Below are 21,882 nucleotides of genomic sequence, written 5' to 3'. Positions count from 1 at the left end.
GCCACAATAAAGTAATTGGCTCGGGGGTGGAAAGACGGAGGTTCGCGTTCTCGGGGCTGAGGGTGCGTGCTGCGGCACATCGCGGCGCCCATTTCTCAGGTCTAATCTAAGGAGGTGACCGGTCAGTAGGTGAGCCAGGTTCGCATGTCGCTCCGCATGCACCCCGGAATTGTTTGTATAGAAGTCGGGCTGGCGCAGATGGTTCTTCCGTCTTGTTAACGGGGTCAGACTCGCTCGACTCGAGGGTACACGGATACGTAATCGTTCGGGGTGGTCCTTAAGAGGGTTGTTTTTCAGTTATTCTAGCCGAATTGCACTTCCTCCAAATAAGGAAAAAAAACGTCAGATTCGACGAGATTGCCTCGCACGACGATGTGTACTTTTTTAACTAAGACCTCGCGGTCGGGTTACAGATTTTTTTGGAACATTAGTACTCTTGCGATAAAATAGATACCGAGGAAAAAAAGTTTTTCCCACGCTATTTCCATAAGCTACTACTTCGATCGCAAAGCTGACCACCTTGGAGTCGATGCGGAGTGCTCGAATATTCAGGGAATTCTTTTTCCATAAATTTGAAAGCGTTTAAGCCCCCGGGGGTATAAAAATTCAAAAACAATCCTATCAAGGACCACCCTAATAATCGCTCGACCCGCGACTTTCGACTTTTTCGGGGAGGTCTTTTAGCCGCTTGAAGTCGGCGCGGAATAATTTAGGGCAGGAATTTGACATCGTTCGTGGAGTTTCGTGCGATCGGGTAGGGCGATCAGGGCGACGAGGGAGGTCCGGGAAGTCGTGGATCCGGGAAAAGTGCCTCCTCGCGTGAACCGCATGCACAGAGGCAACAAACCTCTGAATCTCGGCCGGGCTGTTCCACTTTCGGATTCACAGCCGGCTACGATTCGTTATTATTTTCACTAAAACACCTGCTATCTTACCGCCGCTACGTGACGCGCCTCTTAATTCGCTCCCTGGTTCCTTGCAAATATCTCCCGGCACGGAAAGACACGCGCCCGGACCTAATTTTGATAAATACCAGGTGGATTTTTTAGGGGCAGCCGAGATCATGGGTCGATCTCGTTTCTCAAAGCGGCAACTACCCCGCTTTGACTCTGACGTCTGACAAACACCGATACTTAGCCGATTCTACGACTTCAAAGGGCCCGGCCGGCTGCTGTCATAAAATTGCTTTATAAAAAAGATTCCCTCGAGACGCCCGGCCGTTTCTTCAAGATGTTCCTTTTCGCCGAAATCTCCGTGTGCTTGGGCAAATACGTACACGCGTAGATCCGCGCCGCCTTGAACGGCAGAAATCTCCCTCGTTTTTCAACGGGATTACATTATATTATATACACAGTGTTGAACGCGTAGACTATCTTGTCGGTAAAACGACGTTTTTTCTTCTTCTCGAGATTATAACATCACGCGATAGGTCTGAATTACACAGATCGACAGAAACAAATTTTTGGTTTTTCCCGAGTTTCTATTTAAATGAACAAATTATGATTCTACACACCGAATAATAACGAAAATCTTCATTTATTACTTTCAAAGTTTGTCTTTGTTATTTTTTACGTTGATAAATAAGATTCGAAATTTTTGGTTGACGGTATAATCAAGCGGCAGGTAGCAGCAGGTTGAAATAAAAAGCAAACTTTATCTGATGTAACTATTTTTTCCTTTATTAGTTACCGGAAAGAAATTGCAAATTTGACGGTGTTATATTTTAAAAAGTGTACAAGCGCCGGACTGTTTCTACGCGTATATTGAAAATCGATATACCCTCGAGTTCTCCGATTGACGAAGTACACACGCAGATGTAACATGTGTCAATTGTACCTGCGAACGGGATCGTTGAAGGTTCGTTTGTGCGAGATGAAAACTGAAAAGCCTCATCGAGACGCGCGATTCTTGTCGATAAAATCGTTTTCACTCTATGCATTACCCGATATGGATATTTATACAATTATAGGAACGAATCTGCGGCCGCCTCGTCGCGGGGCTGCTGAATATTTCGCAACCGAGCGAACGCGAATTTAAAGCCCCGAGGCAATTTGGAGGTAACTACCTCGGCGGGTAATTTTTTTATTTTTTTAACCGGGAGGTTGTACATGTATCGTTTGCTTTTCGCATGGTCGATGGTTACGAACTTTATACCATTTTAAAAATTTTTTTATCCTCGAAGGCTGCGACTTCATTTCTTGCTCTTAGCCGGGCGTTTCTTCTTCTTTTCTTCGGGTCTGTACGGGCCGAACTTTTGGCGCACCATAACACCCCGCCACCAGGCTTGAATTTTAATCGTACTTTTTCGCACGTGTTCCTCGAGCTCTTTCTTCCTGCGATCAGCTTCTTTCTCCGCCAAGTACGTGTCGATGAAACTCTGTTTCTCTCGTTGCTGTAGTTATAAAGAGAGTCCGGAGAAAGAATACGGCGGAAAACGAAACAACTCACTTCCACCATCCGCCTCGATCATTCAAACGAATATCGCAAAGCTTACCTCTTCCTTCAGTAGCTCCAACGCTGTTTTCTCCAACTTTATCTTCTTCTCCAGCCTCCCGATCTCGTTCGTATACTCGGTCCATTCTCGATCGTGTCGTTTCTCCCAGCCGATTGTCAGCTCCTCATTTTCCTGTCCGGCGTGAAATTCGACGTTAAGGAGGGGATACAGCTCGCAGGTTCTAAAATCCCCCCCCCCCCCCCCCGCCCCCTCGCCCCTTCACCCCTTAACCAAGTGCAGAATGACTGCGAGAAACGCGTTCGTCTCATTGTCAGATTTACGTACCGCGATGTTGTCGCACAAGAAAGCTTCGATGTCTCCGGTGATACGATTTTCATTTTTCTCGTCTATCTCGAGCTTCTCCAGAGTTCGGCGTAAGTCTTTCTCCGCGAAACGACAGCGCGCTATGTTCTGTTCGCATCTGGCTTTCTCCCAAGCAGAAACGTACGCGATCGACGCTCTGCCCTTTGCCTGTTGTGCCTCCATTTCTCTCTGAAACGAGAGGCGTCAAGTATCTCTTTACGAACTCTACCGCAGCTGACAGAGAGAGAGAGAGAGGGAAGAGAGAAAAGAGAGATTTTCACCCTGCGAACGACTGAGAACGATGACAGCGCATTCGAGGTAGCGATAACAATAATATCTAGCTTATAAAAATTGAAACGAAAAATCCCGAATATGAGTTTCTCAAAAAGGTACCAAAACCGTCGACAATTTTTCGACACATTTTCTCCTCTCCGATTCGTTGGCTGTTCTCTCTTGAGCGATTAGCTCTCGCAGCCGTTTCACCTCCTCGTTGTTTTTCTCCGCTTTGGTGAGGATCGAATATTCCTCTGTTTGTGCGTCGGTAAAACTTTTCGGGATCGTTGTCAGGACTTGGAACGATCCGCTTGACCGCAACTCCTGGACTGTATTCTCCAGGATGTTTACCAGCTTTGTACTGGAAGGAGATGTTCGCGTGAGCAAAAACAACGAGAGCTTTCGAAATTGAGACGAACCTGTCGCTTGTGAGCTTTTGAAAAACAGCTTCCGTCTCCATATCCTTTATGGCTCGCTCCTCGCTGGTGTAGAGTAAACGTGACTTGATCAGATCCAAATACCTGCGGGAAGGAATAATTTTGGAAGCGCATGGCAAGATTATAGACGCGAAATTTCTCCTGGTTGAAGAAAATTTTCATTACTTCGCAGAGAGTAAAAAGTTCACCTCACGTCGGTCGGCACGAAGTTCAAATTAGTACCAGTTTTCTTCAAATTGTTCCTTTGAAGGATCGCTGCCATTTGTTCGAGGCATTCTTCCAGGGACGATACTATTACGTCTTTTTCCCAGGTCCTTAAACGAACTTCCGTTCCATTTTTTACCCCACGAACGACCGCCTTGGGAGGAAGAAATTTGAACTTGAGACGGTAATTTCCCCTTCATCCACGTCGAGAAAAGTTTCAAGACACCCGCCGCCCCGACTTTGAAAACAGAAGTGTGACCACCTTCGGCCGATCTCAAGCGAAGTAAAAGTCGACCGCTGGTCTTATTTCGAGTAAACCGGTGCTGTTTCCGGCTGAATCTCGGCTCACCTGACGATCGGGATCCCCTCGGGCGAAAAACGAAGCCAAGTCTTCATCCCCGAGCATTCCGTAAAAAATTAAACAGAGGCACGTCGGATGACACTAACGAGAAAAACCGGCAGAACCCTAATAAAGGAGCCCGGACTTAATGTAGTCGTGGCTGGAACAACAATACTTACCCCGCAGACTTTATCCCTAAGCCTTGAAGCGGTCGTTTGATCCATCGCAGTCGTTGCCGGGGAAACTGAGCACAGCAATTGCGGCGTGTGGCGTTATTATCATCGCACGGAGAGCGAGAGAGAGAGAGAGAGAGAGAGAGAGTGGCGGGGGGTGGGGGGAGGAGTAAGCGCCGAGCTTAGACTCGGGATCCACTCTTGCAAATTGCCAGGGATGGTTTACCTGGATCGAGGGCGGCGGCGATAGTCTCGAGGCGATTTTTGCCAGTGAAGCATTAACCTGGCTGCTGATTCGGGCCGAACTTGTTCATCATCGCGAAAGATGAATCCCGGAGTTGCGCCAGCTCCGGATGGATAACTGTGAACACTGAACACCCTGCCGAGTATCTCCTGCCGGACCACTGACTCGGACTAAAGCGAATTCGATGCTGAAAGCACCGGCTGGCTGGATGCAGACTAGACAACGACGTTTCCCGGAGGCGTTGCTCCTGCAGTTAATTAACGAAGCTTTGACTACGACCGGCAGTCGGCTCGGTCGTTGCAAGGGACTCGCGCTTATTCCCTTTGTCGAAACGATCTTCCGACGGGACTCCGGCTTTCTTTATGCCTCCTATTTCGCCCGAGCTCCTGCAGCCACTTTGGTAACTTTCTTACGGTCCTTGGTTACGCTTCAATATCCGGTAAACGTCTACGAAACGTGAGTGAAAATGAATTTGATCCGGAAACGTGAGTCATTTCTGCGTCCTTCCGTCCGTCAGAAGCTGATCCGTCTCTCCTGCGACTTTATTTTTCACCCACTTTTCAATAAGTTTTCGATAAGCCGATGCTTGGTGAAAAGTTCGACTGGATGAAAAATCTGGACTTTATCTCGATCAAACGTCCATCTCAACAGCGAATCGTTTCAATTCTTCCAACTGATATTCTCTCACTTTTTTTTTCTCGTTTACCGTAGCACGACGAATGAGAAATTTTCACTCTCCGAGTATTGTTCCGAACATTTTTCACCGCGTGTCGATGATTCCCATTCATGCTTTTGAAATATCGTCGAGGGCCGATCGATGAGGCAGCGTTTCAATTGTCTTCGAAAGAAAATTTTCGACTATCCCGGGGTTCGATCGACCGGAACGAGAGAGCGAAGGTTGGAGCGAATGAAAATTGATCGGGCTGCGCGGGGCGGTGAATTAGTTACTTTTTCCCAGTGCCTCTTTTCGTTGACTTATCCGCGCTCGAATGTGGCGAGAAGAGTGCTTGTCCTAGTTTTGATTGGAAAACTTTTCCCAGCGAAGACTTTTAATTGAATCTGCATTGTCGAGGAGGCCGTCCGGCATACCTAGTTAGGTCCTCGAAAATCCTCTCCCGGTTCTTCTCGGTATTCCTTTCCGCCCTCAAAGATCGCGAGATAATGGACCAGACCGTCCTCCGCACGTGCTTGTCCCCCTTTATTACATCATCCCGATTCGGGCCACACGTCGGTTCTCCGCTCTTCGTCCCGATCGCGCGTAAAATCCCGCCTTCGAAAGCTGGAAAAATCCTCTGAACTCTGAAAATTTCTCAATAAGGTAAGCGTACCGGTTACTGATCCTGTCCCAATTATCGACCCGTTTCGGTTGTGTCTGGTTGATCCTCAGTTCTAAAATTACAAAATACCAAATTTGTAATTGTCTAACCCTCTGGCAATTGATTTTACTCATCGAGAAATTCACAATTTGTGCCGTAAATTGATAATTTTGTCAAATAAAAGGGTCAACAATTGGGTCCAAAGGTGTTAATAACTAGTACACTTACCTTACAAGTCACTCGGAAGTCCCAGAAATGGTCTCGCGGTGAGAGTCGAACGAGCCTGATAATCCGGTGCCGGCGTTGCCGATAATCAGCAGCCGGTTACATTCCAATTTCGCTAATTACCGCCAACCGTCTCATCCGGAGGTCAGAATAACGCGCGCATTTCGAACGTCTGAGAATGTTTACCGAAAATGTTCACGTGTCCAATCGTAAGATGTTTTGAAAGAATTCAGCGCGTCAATTATTACACGATTTATATAGTAAATTTGATAAAATGTATAAGAAATCACCTAAAAAAATTACGAAAGATCAAAATTCGTACAGTTGATTGTATAATTTTTGACCTGGCATACTTTACGATTCGTGCTTTTCGTAATTTATTACATATTCGATCGAATTTACATAACAAATCACGTGTAAAAAATCAAACGCCGAATTCTTAGAAACCATTACATGATTTGACACGCGAACATTTTCAGTAGCGACAAGTTACGGTTACAGCAGGTGCCTGCTTATACGATACGGAATGGAAAAGGGATCCTGCAAGCTCTCGAAATTTGTAAGAAAATGGATATCCGAAGGACGGACGGACGGAGTCGTCGTGGAAAGCTCGGGACTGGCGGGTGCTTTTTCGAGCCGTCGCGTCAGCTGGCCGAGCGACGGCGTCGCGACGCCCTGCGTCGGGTGAACGGGGAACCCAGGAATGGACCGGACCGTGGCGAAAGCTCGAGGAAGGTCGGAGTCTGCGCGTCGCGTTGCGACGGCGCCGTGGTCGTCGATCCACCCGAGCTTTCAGCGAGGGCGAGGGCGGTGGCGGAATCCGAGGTTGAGCTGGTGCGGTGAGCTCCGATAGCGAAGGCGGCTGCACTCGGTGTTCGAGTTTCGACCGACTGCGTCGCGACGCTGGTTAAATTCGGGCCGATTTCATGGCGGCTCCTCGTAGAATTTCGCCCCGTATTCACCGCCGTCGCCGTTCTTCTTCCTGTCGTTGTCGTTGTCGTCGTCGTTGCCGCTATTGCTGCTGTTGCTACTGTTGTTGACGTTGTTGGAAAACACCGCCGATGTTCGTCACCCCCGCGTTTTTCTCCGTCGGGAGAATTTCGAGCATCTTCGTCGCGTAGCGCCGAGTTTTCGCGAGGAGTGCACGGTTCTCGCTCTGCTCGCTGTTTCGCGTACCGAGTCGCGAGATAATCGCGGGTGTTTTATCGTTGGTTTTCACGTGCAGTCACACCGAGCGAGGCTTGAGATTACGCCGGAAATCCCATCACCTTCAGAACGGTGAGTTATTGTCTGTACCCTGCGGCGGATGGTGATCGCTGTGAATCGGGACAGGGCGCGGGTTCCGATCGCGCAGCGATCGGCTCCTTCGTCCCGAGGAAAAAACCCTCGCCTCGCAACTCCACGTCTATCACCAACCCCCGTTAGTAACACCGTCGAGGACACGTGACCGCGGTATCGAGAGTTTTCATTGTTTACATTTACAAAATACACGTAATTTGGGGGCTGCTTTTTCAGACTCGGCAAGCTCGAGCCGAGCTCAGTTCGACCGCGGTAAAGAGCCGCTGTTAGGCATCGAATCAACGATCCGACGTGACTTTAGAGACTGGCTAATTGTAAGTACGACACGGATACTGCAACGCGGCAGCAGTTGCGGAGCGTTTGTTGTTTAAACACAGCGGCATTTGAAGCAATTGGAACTGGTTCGAGACAATGGGATTGAAACTGGATGTCGGATCGTCGTTTCGCGCCGATTGCAATCGACTTCGATACTTTAGCGACAGGCTTAGCGAAAGTTCGCCGATACGATCGAAAGGCTTCTCTGTATAGAAAATAATCGCGCAAGAGGTTTAAACCACGTTGAATCGCCACAATTATCTGCACGTTCCGTGTAAGTCAGGCAGTAAAAAAAGGCGATTAACAGGCAGGAAAAACTAGACGAGGCTGAAGCTAGCAGCCAAACGTCCCAACGTTCGTTCGGATAAGGTTGCAGTCAAGTCCGAAAACCAAAATTTTGCGAAACACCTTCGCAGAGTTACAAGGATAAGGCTGAACTGCATTTTTTTAGTTCCAACAAGTTTGGCTGCCAACTCTTGCCGCCGGTTTCACCTTCGCGAAAACGAGCGGCATCGGCCTCCGTTACCCGGTGCACATGGCAGTGAAGGACGCACCTTCGCCGTAATCCCCGTATTGCGCCAACGGCCTGCTTAGCAATTCCGAAAGTGTCTTTGGCGAAAGAGGCGAGTGCTTTTGTGCGAGAGCCGGGTTAAGACTCGGTGCAGCAAGGGAGAAAGGGAGGATGGATGATGCCCCAGAGCCACCGATATCCACCGGGAGGTTCACCCGGTTCGGGGAACTTCCTTCCGGTTTCTCCTCTTCCTCTTCTCCAGGAATTGGCACGGAAAGGAAATCCGTACCGACGATGAATTTCAAATCGGACCGAAACGCTGCGAGATGTTTCATGCGAGTTCGAATTTATCGTCCGTATCCGTTCCCCGCTAAACTCCCATCAACGAGATTTTTACCACCTTTCGATATAAGAGTTATTTTAAAAGAAACTTCTGCTCCCGTACTTATACGAGGTGTGTTCAAAAAGTGACGGGAATTTTCGTTTTTTTTTTTTTTTTCTTTTCTTTTTGTTGTCTTTATGGAAAAGAATTTCATTCGTTCGTCTACAACAACGTCATATATAAACCTACTTTAAAATGCTCCCCATTAAATATTATACACTTATACGCCAGCGCTTTTTCCAATCACCGAAACACTTCTTGAACTCGTTCTTTGGGATATCGTTCAATTCTCTCAGCCATGCCATTTTAACCTCGTCTAGGCTTGCAAAACGACGACCGTTTTAAGGTTCTCTTAATGTATTCATACGGAGCCATTTCTGGCGAATATGGAGGCTGGGGCATCGTTACGGTTTTTTTTTTTTTTTTTTTTTTTACCAATAAAGCAGCTGCAGGAGCAACGAATTCTCCGATCCATTTTCAAAATCATCGATCTTGCCAAAACACATGTAACGTTTTTGACAGCAGACGGTAAACCGAATATCCAATACGTCTAACCACAAATACCAACGCGAAAACGAAGATATCGCGCAAATCGTTCTAACGCAACACGCAACATTATAAAATTCCCGTTATTTTTTTAACACACCTCGTAAAGCGAGAAAAGCCTTGACGGCAACGGGGAGGAAAATTTCTTGCCCGATATCACCTTTCGAAGACGGATCTTGGCTTTCGCGTCAGATTTCACGAACCCAACGCCGGGGTTTCGAAAGAATTCACAACGCGAGGTACTCTCGTTGTTCCACTCACCGAGGGATATCAAATTTGACACGGTTATTTCGGCACTCTGTATCCGCCGATTTGTAACCCTTTCATTCGTTGTCGATCGATACCTATTTGCAGGCAATGTCCTTAGAGATTAACGATATTGTCATTTAGGGACTCTGGAAGCTGAAGAGATTCGATCGAGTTGCGCTGGGTGGGAAAACAACACCCTGTACCCAAACGTACGTGCAAACCCAATTAAAAAACAGAAGCTAAACGAGAAGCAAAAAAAAAAAAAAAAAAAAAGGTTGATCGAGAGAGAGCTTAATTTTCCTAGTAAATTGACCGTTTTTCCGAGAGCAAAACGGACAGCATTGTTTGCGCGTACGAACCCGACGACACTCGATAGATTTCAATATCGAACCTTTCCGCGTGTACACGCTTATATGTACGGGAGTTTTTCATTTCCACGAAATTAAACTGTGATCTGCGAACGAAACTTTTTGGTCACACTTCATTTCTCTCGGCGTTACGTTGTATGTTTAAGGTACGGAAATTCAACGTCACGTACCTTAAAGTTATCGGGCAATCGTATTCGAGGCAGGGCGAAGGATCGTCAATCATCCGGCCGGCATTCATCTCAAAGTATAATCTATTGGTTGCATAAGCAGAATATATAGGTATATAACAGTCGGTCGGTTTTTCTCTCCTCCCATTTTCCCGCTGTTTTCGTTTTTTCTTTCATTCTTCCTTCGTTTCTTTCTCTCATTCTCCTCTCCACGGAATGGAAATTATTTGCATTCAACTGGTACGATAAGATCCTCCATCGGAAATAATTGCGTTCACTTTCAGCTGAATACACTATTCGCGGTTACAATGCGAACTTTTTCCTCCCCTTTTGCACATTCTTACTTACTACTCACTCGGCGCTTACGGCCAAAGACGCTATACGCTCCTGTACCTACGCAAAAGCGAGATCGTACGACTGATTCTACAATCTACACGCGCATTCTTCAACCTTCGTTGCCGTTTGAGAATCGTTCGTTTCTGTTTAATCGAAAATACCGGCGAGATAGCTCGCTTCGCGGCCCGGGTTTAACGGCTTGAAAAAGTTTCACCTCGCGGTGTAAGCTTGTCGACGAAAGTTTTAAATTAAAAAAAAATCAGAACGCAACTACTCAAGGACGAAGATCGTTGTTGCGCAAAATCGGCGAGTCGATTCCCTCGATTACTTCGCATTAGGATAAAGATAAAGTGACAAGGTACTCGAATCGGTTAAGGGGTTATATCCGGTCAGGATATTCCAAAAACCGATTATTTCGATTCTTTTTTAATTTCACTTTCGTAACGTACGTATATTCGAGTACATACACAGAAAATTTCACGTAGAACCGACAAATATTCTCGAAGTTACGCGCACATTTGCAAAGACGCCACGGAGCGTTTGAAAGTCCTTTTGAAACGTTGAACGGGTTTTTCTTAAAACTATGTTTTCAAAGTCGGTAAGCAAGATTTCTCGGAAACGGATGAACCGATCAGCCTCCAATTTTTACACGAGCTTTATGAATATATTTTTCAGTCCTTGATCGAAGGTTTTTTCTCGCCGGTAAATATCTTCCCATTTTATAAACAAACTAAGGGGAAAATTTTTATGGAAAATAGAATTTTTTTTCTCTCGGAACAACGACGAGGGAAACCAACGAACCCCTGAAAATCCCTGATTTTACAACGCCTCGAGCGCTACACGCGCTCTTTTCTAAACTTTGTACAAAAACCGGGTTGAAAATCTGCTCCGAAAATAATTGAGCATTGTTGCAGATGCCTGTGAACATTGACGAGTATAAAAAGGAGAAATGAAGGTAACGTTTTTGTGAAAAAATGTCACGTCACTCGGCGGAGTTACGGTAATCGGTATAAAAATAAGTGAAACAAATTGCGGGAATGGACGGAGTCGACTTCTTGCGGTCTGCGTCGATTATATTTACGCAAGAGATTTGATCAAGCCAGAAATAACCCGATATACGTATACTTCGGGCAGCTTCTTACCGAGGATCTGAGGAAAGTGGACACTGGAGATTGCACTCGAGAATCGAAGGACGCGAACATCTGGTGGAAAAGGAAGAGAATAAGCCAAAATAAAGGAGAACAAAAATATCGCGAGGGGAAAGAGAAAGAGAGAGAGAGAGAGAGACGCGAGTGTAAAAACAGTGGAATATCGAAAAGGTGGTTGCTGTTGTAGGAGGAGAAAGAGACGAAAAATAAAAGAAGAAGAAAAAGAAGAAGAAGATGAAGAAGAAGTCTCCTCGAATATCCGCGAACGCCTTCGCCTGCCATCCAAGGATCGAGACGTCAATCGGACGCAGCACTTTGCGAAGCCCCGGATCAGAATCCATTTTAAATTCTCCCCGGAGTCAGGGACGAGTCACTACAGTAGCTGCCATTCGCACACGTGCCCGATACACGCGTGTACGTGTAAGCACACCTACGCTTTACTTGACACGCATTTCTCTTCGTCTCCCAACAGAGACAGACACGCAGGCAGCGTCTTAACGTCGGTGTATATTTATTTTATTTTCCTTTGTTTTCGTTACGTTTCGTTTCGTTTCGTTTCGCATTTTTTCTTCCTCGCTTCTCCACCCTCTCCCATCGTCCAACTTTTTCTTTTCTTTTCTTTTTTTTGTTTTTGGTTTTTTTTTTTGGTTTTTTTTTTGACGAGGATGAAATCCAGCAATATTTCTCCAGCGTTCCCCCTTTGTGCTCAAGGGATTGTACGAATATTCCTAAGGGATAAGGAACGGTGAGAAAGCGCGAGAGCGAAATAGTGCAGGGGGGAGAAGGGATGAAGGAAGGGCCCGGAGGGGGATGAGCGTAAGTTATGACGTCATAAACATCAAGGGCTCGTCTCGAAAGTTGCCGCTTTTTTCATACACGTATACTCGTTGCATTGTATAACGTGGGTACAAAGGTAAAAAATGTAATGATATGTGTACAAAGCCACGATACGCGGGATATAAAGTGCAAGCCATGCATTACGGGTATCGCGTCGTCTCGATCGCTTCGCGATACGTGCACCACGTCGATGAAAGCTCAATTTCATTCTCACTCCCAGCACTGAGAAAAATTCAGTAAAACAGGTATCGTTAATAAACTGTTCGAGTGTTGCTGGGATTACGAAAAACGAGTTACGAGTAACCATTTTGCGCTATCGTCGATCCTTTTTTGGTAATTGCAACGCAAAATCAGTTTGTTCGGTTCACTGTACTTTTTTAATTAACTTTAGTTCTGTGGCTCAGTAACGAGGCGATCCACATTAATGTCCGATACATATTTCTGGTGGGAATTTAATGTTGCAGAGAAAAGGTATCTTGTAATATTTTGATAACTAATCTCTTTCAAAAGTTATCCAACGTTAAAGTTGAAATCGTGGAAAAATTCGCTTTTTTCGATATCAACAACGAAAATATTAGACTTGTGAGAAAATATTGTGGATTTTTTTTTTTTTTTTTGAAAGGCACTTCAACAGTTATAAAATCGTGTGATTCAATTAGTTTTCAACTTAAGCAAATTAATTTTTTACTCAAAAAAAGGTGATTTTAAAACGAAATTATTTAATTCTCGCGTTCATTAAAATCATTAGCGAGACGACGTATATTTAGGTAAGTTATTTTTTATTACTTACTTAGAGTACCAAAAAGTATGACTACATTTTATTCACTAAATTGATTAGTTTAAAAACATGTATTTTCGGTGTTATTCTCGAATAACTTTTGAAAGAGTTTACGTATTAAAATATTATAAGCTTTTTTCTAGAGCATTAAATATCCTACAAAAATATGTATCGAGAATTCATGTACATCGCCTTGTTACCGAGCTGCAAAATTCCGAAACAACTGAAATTATTTTCTCGCGTTAATTGAACGAAAAATGGAAAATTACGTTCAGCAACCGTTAAAAAAATTGTTAACGGCTCAAATTGTAACATGCGTCTCATTTCCTCTTCCTAAAACTATTGAAATTGTGAAATTAAAAGAAAAAACAGAAAACTATCGATTTTTGTGAACCATTTTAATATATATATAATAATATATATCTATATAAATATATGTATACGCGATTGAAAAAATGTTGAATACACGTAGCGAAAAGAAAGCAAATAAATTTAAACAAACGAAGAAGCAAAGGATATTTGATCGGCAGAGGTATCTTGGCGAAATAGCTTGCGGTGGAAAAGATGAAGTTGAATAGACGAGGCTCAAATTATCGGGAAAATTGGGACTCGATTCGGTGTACACGCATAAATTACGAACCCGGTTCGAGTGTCTTGACCCCAAGGTTCTCGGGGTCGAAGCGAGCGTGTAGCGTAATCTGCAAGGTTCGCCCTTGATTTTCGAGAGCTCGCTTTAATTTCGCGGCTCCATCCACTTGGACATTACACGGTCATTTTCGCGCTCCCTCGTCGGCTCCCGAGTTTCGGGCGAACCGGAGACGGTTCGAATCCTTGTTATAATTTAAAACTGACTGCACGTTCGCCGTTTAATTTTCCCTCGGATCGGTGCAGCCGAGCCGTTTATTAGCCGCTGTTGAAAAGCTGCGTGAGCTGCCCGCCGAGCCGAGGATTATATTATAATTATGCGGCTTCTGGACGTACCGAGAGACGATTGGCGAAAATTCGATATTGTGGCGAGGTTTGACCGGCCGCTCGATGATTGAATCGGGGAAAAATTCGAGGAGGAAAACAGCACCGAGGGTATCAGAATGACCAAAAGTGAAAAATATGTTTCCCGTTTAATCGAGTGTAATCGATTATTTTTTTTTCACAATCGCTTGTTGTTATTTACGACGCGATACAACATCAATTTATGGGATCCAAGTATCAGTGTCTTACTTAACAAGTATCTGGTTTATACAACAAGTGAAAGATGAATGAATATTTTCACCCGATATTGAAAAATATTTTGAATGAAACTGTAAATCAATAAATAAATTTTCCGCTGTTAAGACTGATAACAAAAATACGAAACAATCGATTATTTTTAGCTCAGTGGGCACGGTTGAGAAGTGTTCGAAGCCTCGGGGGCAAAAATGGGTCCTTCGAAGAGAAGAATTAGGACGAGGGTGATTAAACACGTCTGAAAGATTGGCTGATTTATGCGTACAATTTCGGCCCGAAAGCAAACGACGTCTTTGGCGAGTAAACACGAGCTGCAGGTTTCGATTACGGAGCGTAGAAGGAAGGCGGCCTACCAAAACACGTTTAATTTTCCACCAAAGGTAACCGAGCCTGGATGCTGTTTGTTCCCGAGGTAGGTACGTGTAAACTGTGTTATAACCGCACTCGGGACACTGCGTAACAACGTTGCGTATACAGCTGAAGGGTACGAAGCAAGTGCGTCTCCCAATGCTCGGCTGTCGGGCCGGATCCCGCGGGAGAAAAGGGAGCGCCGTATTCTTGCGGCACGTCGAAACTCGCCGTCAGGTATGCGCCCGATGACAAATTGAAGGAGAAAAGGAGAGTAACGAGATCGCCTCGGCGAATTGCGACCTTCCTCCGTTATATGCGCGAGCTTTAACGGCATGTAGATCAACCTGCATTCACGATGAGATAATATAAAGTTCGTCGTGGCGAAAGAACCTCCATGAAACTAGATCCCGGCTCCTGGCACCGCCTTGTCCTTCCTTCTCTCTCTCTCTCTCTCTCTCTCCCGACACTTAGCTTTTAACGAATAGCTACGGCCGGCACGTTAAGGGTGGTTTATTTTTATTGACTGGACGCTAGGAGCGCTAGTGACGTTTGAAATAATAGGTCGTTGGGGTTTCCTTGGTTTGAGAAACGCCTCGGGATGGCCTGATTTTCAAACGCGGTAAACGACGACAAAGCGATCGAAAATCGTGCAGACTGGTACACGTATGTGCCCCATACGTACCATTTCGATCTGGGTCCGACCCTTGACCTCTCGGGTTTGGCTCGCGATTTTTTTTTAGATTTTTTTCCACGCGGTTTTAATCCTCTACAATTTTTAAAAATCATGAAAATGTTTCAGCAGCTATCCATAGTAAAATGACTTCCTCTTCCAATTTTGGAAGGAAAAAAGGTTGAAAACAGTAAGAAGGAAAAACTTCTCCGACTCCGGCTCTGAGCTTAAAAATTCTGATATCTAACACACGATTTTTCAGAATTTTTGTCAGATTTTTAAACTGCGTCGATCAATAACATGGTTTCGAAAAATTGTAGAAAATTAAAACCGTGTGGAAAAAAAATCTAAAAAAAAAGACCGAGTGCCTTTCAAAGTGCGCAAAAGCGTGTAAATAATCGCGGGTTGAATCCGAGAGGTCAAGGAGCTTGCAACGAGTGCGTGAAGTCAATTGACAGCATGGGCACAAAGAAGTACCGATAGTGGCGAAGAGTCGAGCGGATACGTTTCGCGCTTTATGCAGTCAGGGGTTTTTCAGTACCGCGGTGTTTTGTAAAATAACGTGACACAGCTGGTGAAGCGAAGCGTGAGAATTTAACCAGTGCAACAGTAATATAACAATATTCCCAACGCAGAGTGCATCCAAATCCCGAACACATGGTGAAAAGTAGAAACCTTTTGTTAATGTCGATTGAAACTCGTATAATATGGCGCAAAAATGGTTCCAACGTGACGAATAATCATTAAATTTTTTTCAACTTTATCCCATAGAGATTCCTGACGGGTACTGACTTCCGGGCAGTTTATTTTCGACAACAAATGATAACGTCTCCTTGCCTGACGGCATGTTTTCCCTAACACGTTCCATGGATTTTCTCTACTTTGATGCTTCTGACGGACTGCCTCCTCTGACAGCCTTAATTACCTTCGCAGATTGTAACTTTCCCGAAATTCCGAGACTCGTTTGCATGGTGTAGGCCAGTACTTCGAGGCTATCTTCTTCTCGAACCTTTTCTATCCTTATCCGTTTTGACCTGTCACTCAAGTCGTTCCAACTTGACGAAGAACGCCCCTTCGTTTTGAATTGTGAAGAATACAGGCACGTTGAGCCACGCGTAGAATTTATTCAAGAATTTTCTTCCCGCCCTGCTGACTTGTCTCCACTTTTGTACAAACTTTGATACAAATTTAGCAAAGACGTCTTTTGAATTTCGCGACAATTCTACGGATGTTTAAATTTTTTCGACGCATCTGTTTGAACGAGATCTTTTGCCGTGATATTTAGATTTTTTTTTTTAATACCATTTTCACAAATAGGAAAATTACGTTTCTTGCGTAAGAGATTTTTTTTATCATATCATTCGCAGATTCTGCAAGAATTAAAAAACAAAAAGTCACATGGAAGAATTATTTTCACCAATTTTTGATAAATAATATTTCAGAGGCGAAACCTATGAAAAACTGAAATGAAAGTGGCAAAAACGCAACCAAAAATCATCGCATAAAAATTATAACACAAGTCAAATCGGCAGCTATCTGCACCTAATTTTATAAACATGTTTTTAATAAATGTTTCATCGACAACTTCCGCTTGATTTCAGAGCTAGATCTTATATGACTTCTGACGCAATATTATTTTCGTTATCACGACTTTTCAGAACGTGACCAAAAAGCAAAAAGAATGACTACGTTCATTGTTCATTTACTATTTGATGCATTGTTATTAATAATTTCTAGCACCACGTTCAAATCGTACTTTCTTTCTGGAGAAGAATCGATTAAGATAGGGATCCTTGTTCTTCCTTAAGAGTTACAACACATACTAGATGTACCGCTGTAACTATTCCGATAGTTAAAAATCCCTAGAAAATAACTATTTTTGCCGACTCTTGGCCAGCTTTTAGGGATTTAAGAGCGATGTGCGGCCCAGTGAACTCGGGGTGATTTTCAACGGTCTGTAAAATCAGGAAACAAGTCGATCGGATCCATGCATCCACACCTCGAAATGTGCATTGGATATGACGCAAAGTGTTAGTGGGGAGATACTTTTGAAACGATTTGGGGGACAAGTACAGCTAGTATAAAAAAAAATTATCGTAGTTCCAAATCGACTCATTTCTTAATCAAAATTATACACTTCGCACAAAAAAAAATTGTTGGATAAATTTTTTTCATTAAAACTAGGATGACGGATAACTACTCGCACGCTTTGCGTACTTCAAAGCCCTGCATTCGAAAGACGAAGAATGATCCGTCAATGAATGTAAGGTACAATTTGGGCCAAGGGTGTGGAAAAATTATTACGATAGTCGAAACAAATAAGGTTCCTAAAAATTTTGCTCCGATCCGAAATGAAGTTTGATTGAGAAGCGAGTCGATTTTGGAGCAGGTTAAATTTTTTCGCAGCAGTTGTACCGCAGATCGCCTCAAGGGGGAACATACGCTAGATACGTCATAACATTGATTTCTTTTTTCAATGTAAAATGATATATAAACACTTGAAAAACATGATCTTAAATGCCCGGAATAAAGTTTGGAGTATTATTTTTCATTGCAAGTAGCTGTGAAAAAATGTTCCAAAGTGACTCAATTGTGATTCGTATGACTTTAAAAAATGATTAAATATAGTGTCGTTCGCTGTAATAAAAAATGCTCAACGTTTAGAAGATATCCACGAAATTCTTCCCTGAATACAATTCTTCAGGATGAGATGATAATTTGAAAAAATCAATCGTAACCAAGTTTATAAGATAATTCATTGTGAATAATAACAATATCAAAAAGTTGTTAACAAGCTATACAAAACTCTGCGCAACAAATCTCCAGTGAAATTATTTTAATTTCGCATAAAATGAATTCATTGATTCTTCTGAATACCTATGATTTTTTTTGGAATTTTCGGCGATTCAGAAAAACCCATTTTCGAGAATTTAAAAAATTTTGAAAAATAGATCAAAAATCCTGAATTTTTGTAAATGCCTGTACATTACACTGAAGAAGTTTTAAAATTATAGAACGAATAGTTTCGTAAATACAGCGTTAGAAAATTTCAGAAAACAGAATTATTCGTAATCACCTAAAGTTCAAAAAAAAAACATCACAGATGTTGAAAAAAATCAATGATCACATTTTACATGAAATAAAATAAAAATACACCATAGATTTGTTTAAACAATGATTGATCAACTTTCTGGCGCTGTTATTATTAAAAACGAATCGTCTCGTCGATTCTTTTTTTTTTTTTTTATCAGATTTTCATCTCAGCGCGAAGCGTTTGATATTCTCCTCGAGCCGCACTTTTGGCTGTAAATACACGTCCCGCAACACCTCAAGTCCCGGTTGAACGCGGTCCCCACGCCCTCGGTATTCAAAGGCGTCGAATCGTGGTTACAACCGCGATGCATCCCTTTCAGGACGAAGGGTCGAGATCAGTCGGCTGATCGAGTTTCGTAATTCTCGTGGAAATATTCCCACCTATAATACAACGTGTCAGCCGACGACCCACAGCTGGGCCGCTTTTCCGAGGCGTAAGTAATTGCATAAGGCGAGTTGTCGGAGTAATAACATCGCCGTCGTTTACGCTCACTCTCTCTCTCTCTCTATCTCTCTCGCTCTCGGCGTTTCGTAGCCGACGACAAAAGCCCGACGCAATTAGCGAAGCCGGCGGAAGACGCGCGGCGAAGCCTTCTCCAGGGAGAATCGGGAACCCGAAGAGGTTCCTTACTCTTCTTCGATCGCCCCGAGTGGACGACGGCTGCTGAGATAGCCGTGATCTCCCGCAGACGGGGATCATCCCGGAGAGAAAGGAGCGGTTAATGGCCCGGTTTAGAGTCGGATTATCCCGTGTACACTCCGCGGCTAATTCTACCGTGAAAAATTGACCCCGCTTGTTTTTCGTCCCGCAAACCGGACGGCCAGACGGCTCGAAGCCGGCAAAAAAAGATGCAAAAAACGCCAGGGTCTGCACGAGATCCGCCAAAAACTATCGGCACGCGAAAATTTGTTTTCTCTGGTTAACGCGGTATCGTCGACGCGCTTGAATGATGCTTGTACGGCGATTCGCACAAAGTACTCTCGGGAAATACAATCTATTTTGTTGTTAGAGGTGCTCCTTACTCCGTATTCGAATTCTAATCTGCCAATGAAACTGTACGAGTCTTTTATTTCCTTCAATATTCAAGTCAAACGACGCGTTTTCACGAAGGCTTCGGTCGATTAGGTTTCACACGTGTTATTCAAGACGACGTGAAAAAATGGTGCTTTTCATAAAGCTTATCGCGGTACTATTCTTGTGTCGAACATTTCGGAGGAGCGTGAGAAACAAGAGTTGACGTGGAAATTAAGATCGAACGAGTCGGGTACAATCTGATTGTGCTAATAATTAGCGATTGATAATTTAATTAATTGCGAATTAGGTGGCAACTTGCATGTTATTTGTTTTTTTCGTGTTTCCTGCGACAAGAGTTGTAGCGTAAGAGGCTTTTTGAAAAATGCCACTCGTCGATGTTGTTTCGAATAAAATCTGGCCACGCATGGAACGTGATTGAATGAAACCGCAGAGTAAATCTTTATTGTGTGTTCATATTTCAAGGAAATCGCAAAATTAACGCATACTCTTTTAACACTTTCACGCACACATTTTTCTTTACACGCGATTCACTTGAAATTTTCTATACATGGGCTGTTAGTGTCACCGATTGCGAATCTGAAATCGAAATTCTAAAATTCAAAATGGCGGATCCGACATGGCAGACAAACAAAAACGACGAGAAGAAAGATTTTGAAAAAATGCTGTAAAATTTGTTGCTGTGTATTAAGTTTGTGTAAAAATTGGCATTCGGATTTTCATAGCAGATTGGTAGAAAATGCAGTTTTCGTGGAAAATTAAGAATTTTGACCATTCGTTTAGACGCCTAGACGTGCTATTTTTTCAGTAAATAAATAAATAAATTATATATATTTTTTTTAGACTTGGAAATATTTCGGGGACCGTGTGGATCCAAAAAACATAAAAGTATACGCTTAATAAATAAAAAGCTGCGTCCCAGCGTGATTTAAAGTGTCAAACAATCGATGTCCCACGTCTCGTTGGGTACCGATGAGCAATTCGGGTTGAAAGTTACGGGAGAGCGGGAAACATCGGGGAATAAGAGAAAGGACGGGCCTTCGGAGACTCCGCGTGGACGTGGACTCTGGAATATGGAACGCGGATCCCGAAGCTCCGCGAGTTCACGTCGCTTGGACTTCTCCCATTTTCCCTCCCGCGGGAAGACTGAGCTAGTCCTCAACCGAAGGTTGTTCCCGGGGGAGTTCCTTGGCCGGAGCGTTTCTTCGCGCACGTAAAGAGCTGGCCGAGGAGAATATGCCGCCGAATATCCTGGTTATTTATTTTCGCGACGTTAGTAATCAAAGTTCAAAGGCGAAAATCAACGCCGGCGGTGAATTAAAGGCAAGAACTTTGTACGATCGGCAATTTACGAATGAAAATTTGTTAAAGGTTCTGCGGGACGTTTTTTTCCCGGATCACCGATACGCGGTGAAATTCAATTACTACCTAATATCGTAGAACAAACGGAAACTTTCGAGGGATGGTAAACTTTATCTCGAGAAACTTTTCTTTCCTGCGGGTAAACATATGTGTGCGAGACTGAAAGAGAAAAGAGAAGGGGGGAACATTTCGAAATCTCCGGGACATTCAGCCCGCTTCGCAATTAGTTAATTAAACTGAAATTGGCCGATGCACGGGTGTTCCCGAAACTCGAACGCTCAAGGGGATAATCACATTTCGTGGTAACAACACTCGAACCGATAGAAGATCTCCGTCATACAAGCTTCAACGTCAGGATATATCGTTCTTTTTCCATGTAAGAAAGAGTGTCCGTCTTACCTTGTCAAAAAGTTGTTCATCTTTGTACGGGGGCAGGAATTAATGGACGACGCCGGTAAGGTCCTTTATTTCCCTTTTCGTTTTGCTGAACGGACATCGATTTCCTCCCAAGGATAGAAGATTGTAGTACAGATCAGTGTTTTCGGTGTTCGGTACCTCCAGAAGTATCCCGGCTGTTTCTGAAACAGTGAAAACTGCGGGTACATACTAGAATCGGACTTTATTTGCCGGGCAATAAATAAGAGTCGTGAAACGTGTATTTAAACAGAAAATTAAAATTGAAATTAAAACTAAAGTTGTGGAAATAACGCAAGAAGAAAGAAAACAGCAGACATAAAGATAAATAGAAACAAAACGAACGGCAAGTACGAAAAGAGAAAATTGATAAATAGGTAAATAAGTAATTAATTAAACCAACAACGTAAAAATGAGTAAGAATAAGAATAAAAGTAAGAACGAGACGAGTTCAATGAGAAGAAAATTGATGAAACAATCGGAGAGAATGGGAATGAAAATTAGAATGACATTTTATTCAAAAAATTAAAACAGTCAACGGCGAATGCACAGCTTTTTGCGCACGCGATGAACGGCTGGCTGTTTGGCGAGGTACGGAAGGGGGTGAAGGGGAGGGGATAAATTCGTCTCGCGTTACGGTTTGACGTTCGAAAGCTCGCAGGATCAATGACAAACTAATTGGGAATTAATAGCCGAGAGATGTATCGTGACTCCGGCGGTTAAAGCCTCGTAACAGGGGCTTCGCCCTCTTCCTTGGAAACATGAATCGGGCGTGAATCATTGTCTAGGC

The 21,882-nt window shown here is 43.7% G+C and overlaps 2 protein-coding genes across 6 annotated transcripts in view; one reads left to right on the top strand and one right to left on the bottom strand.

Annotated features, from left to right (window-relative positions):
- Positions 1-1,707: 1,707 nt before the first annotated feature.
- LOC124210791 (dynein regulatory complex protein 9) lies at positions 1,708-4,137 on the bottom strand. Its single transcript, XM_046609151.2, has 7 exons — positions 4,061-4,137; positions 3,696-3,865; positions 3,490-3,591; positions 3,191-3,431; positions 2,780-2,986; positions 2,495-2,626; positions 1,708-2,392 (listed from the first exon to the last, which is right to left on the bottom strand). The coding sequence occupies exons 1-7, from the start codon at positions 4,115-4,117 to the stop codon at positions 2,192-2,194; spliced, it is 1,110 nt and encodes a 369-aa protein (XP_046465107.1). The 5' UTR covers positions 4,118-4,137; the 3' UTR covers positions 1,708-2,191.
- Positions 4,138-4,806: 669 nt separating this feature from the next.
- nAChRa3 (nicotinic acetylcholine receptor alpha3 subunit) overlaps positions 4,807-21,882 on the top strand; it is a 60,315-nt gene continuing 43,239 nt past the window's right edge. For 4 of the 5 annotated variants that reach the window (XM_046609141.2, XM_046609142.2, XM_069132994.1 and 1 more), the window contains exon 1: positions 6,836-7,287. The gene's annotated coding sequence lies outside the window, so the exon portion shown is untranslated. Of the gene's footprint in view, positions 4,869-6,835; positions 7,288-21,882 lie in introns of those variants that run through there. The other variant, XM_046609143.2, reaches the window with a different exon arrangement.

The sequence above is a fragment of the Neodiprion pinetum genome, chromosome 1, assembly GCF_021155775.2.
Source record: "Neodiprion pinetum isolate iyNeoPine1 chromosome 1, iyNeoPine1.2, whole genome shotgun sequence".
Taxonomy (NCBI): Eukaryota; Metazoa; Arthropoda; class Insecta; order Hymenoptera; family Diprionidae; genus Neodiprion; species Neodiprion pinetum.
Note: the sequence above shows the minus strand (reverse complement) of the source record. Positions and strands in the feature narration are given on the sequence as shown.

Bases quoted from the DNA above. Each gene is read 5' to 3' on its own strand.
- LOC124210791 (XM_046609151.2), bottom strand. From the start codon at position 4,117: ATGCTCGGGGATGAAGACTTGGCTTCGTTTTTCGCCCGAGGGGATCCC. The intron at 3,432-3,489 runs GTTCGTCTCAAT...ATCTCCTTCCAG, and splicing joins CAAAAGCTCACAAGCGACAG to TACAAAGCTGGTAAACATCC. The intron at 2,627-2,779 runs GTACGTAAATCT...CACGCCGGACAG, and splicing joins TCTTGTGCGACAACATCGCG to GAAAATGAGGAGCTGACAAT.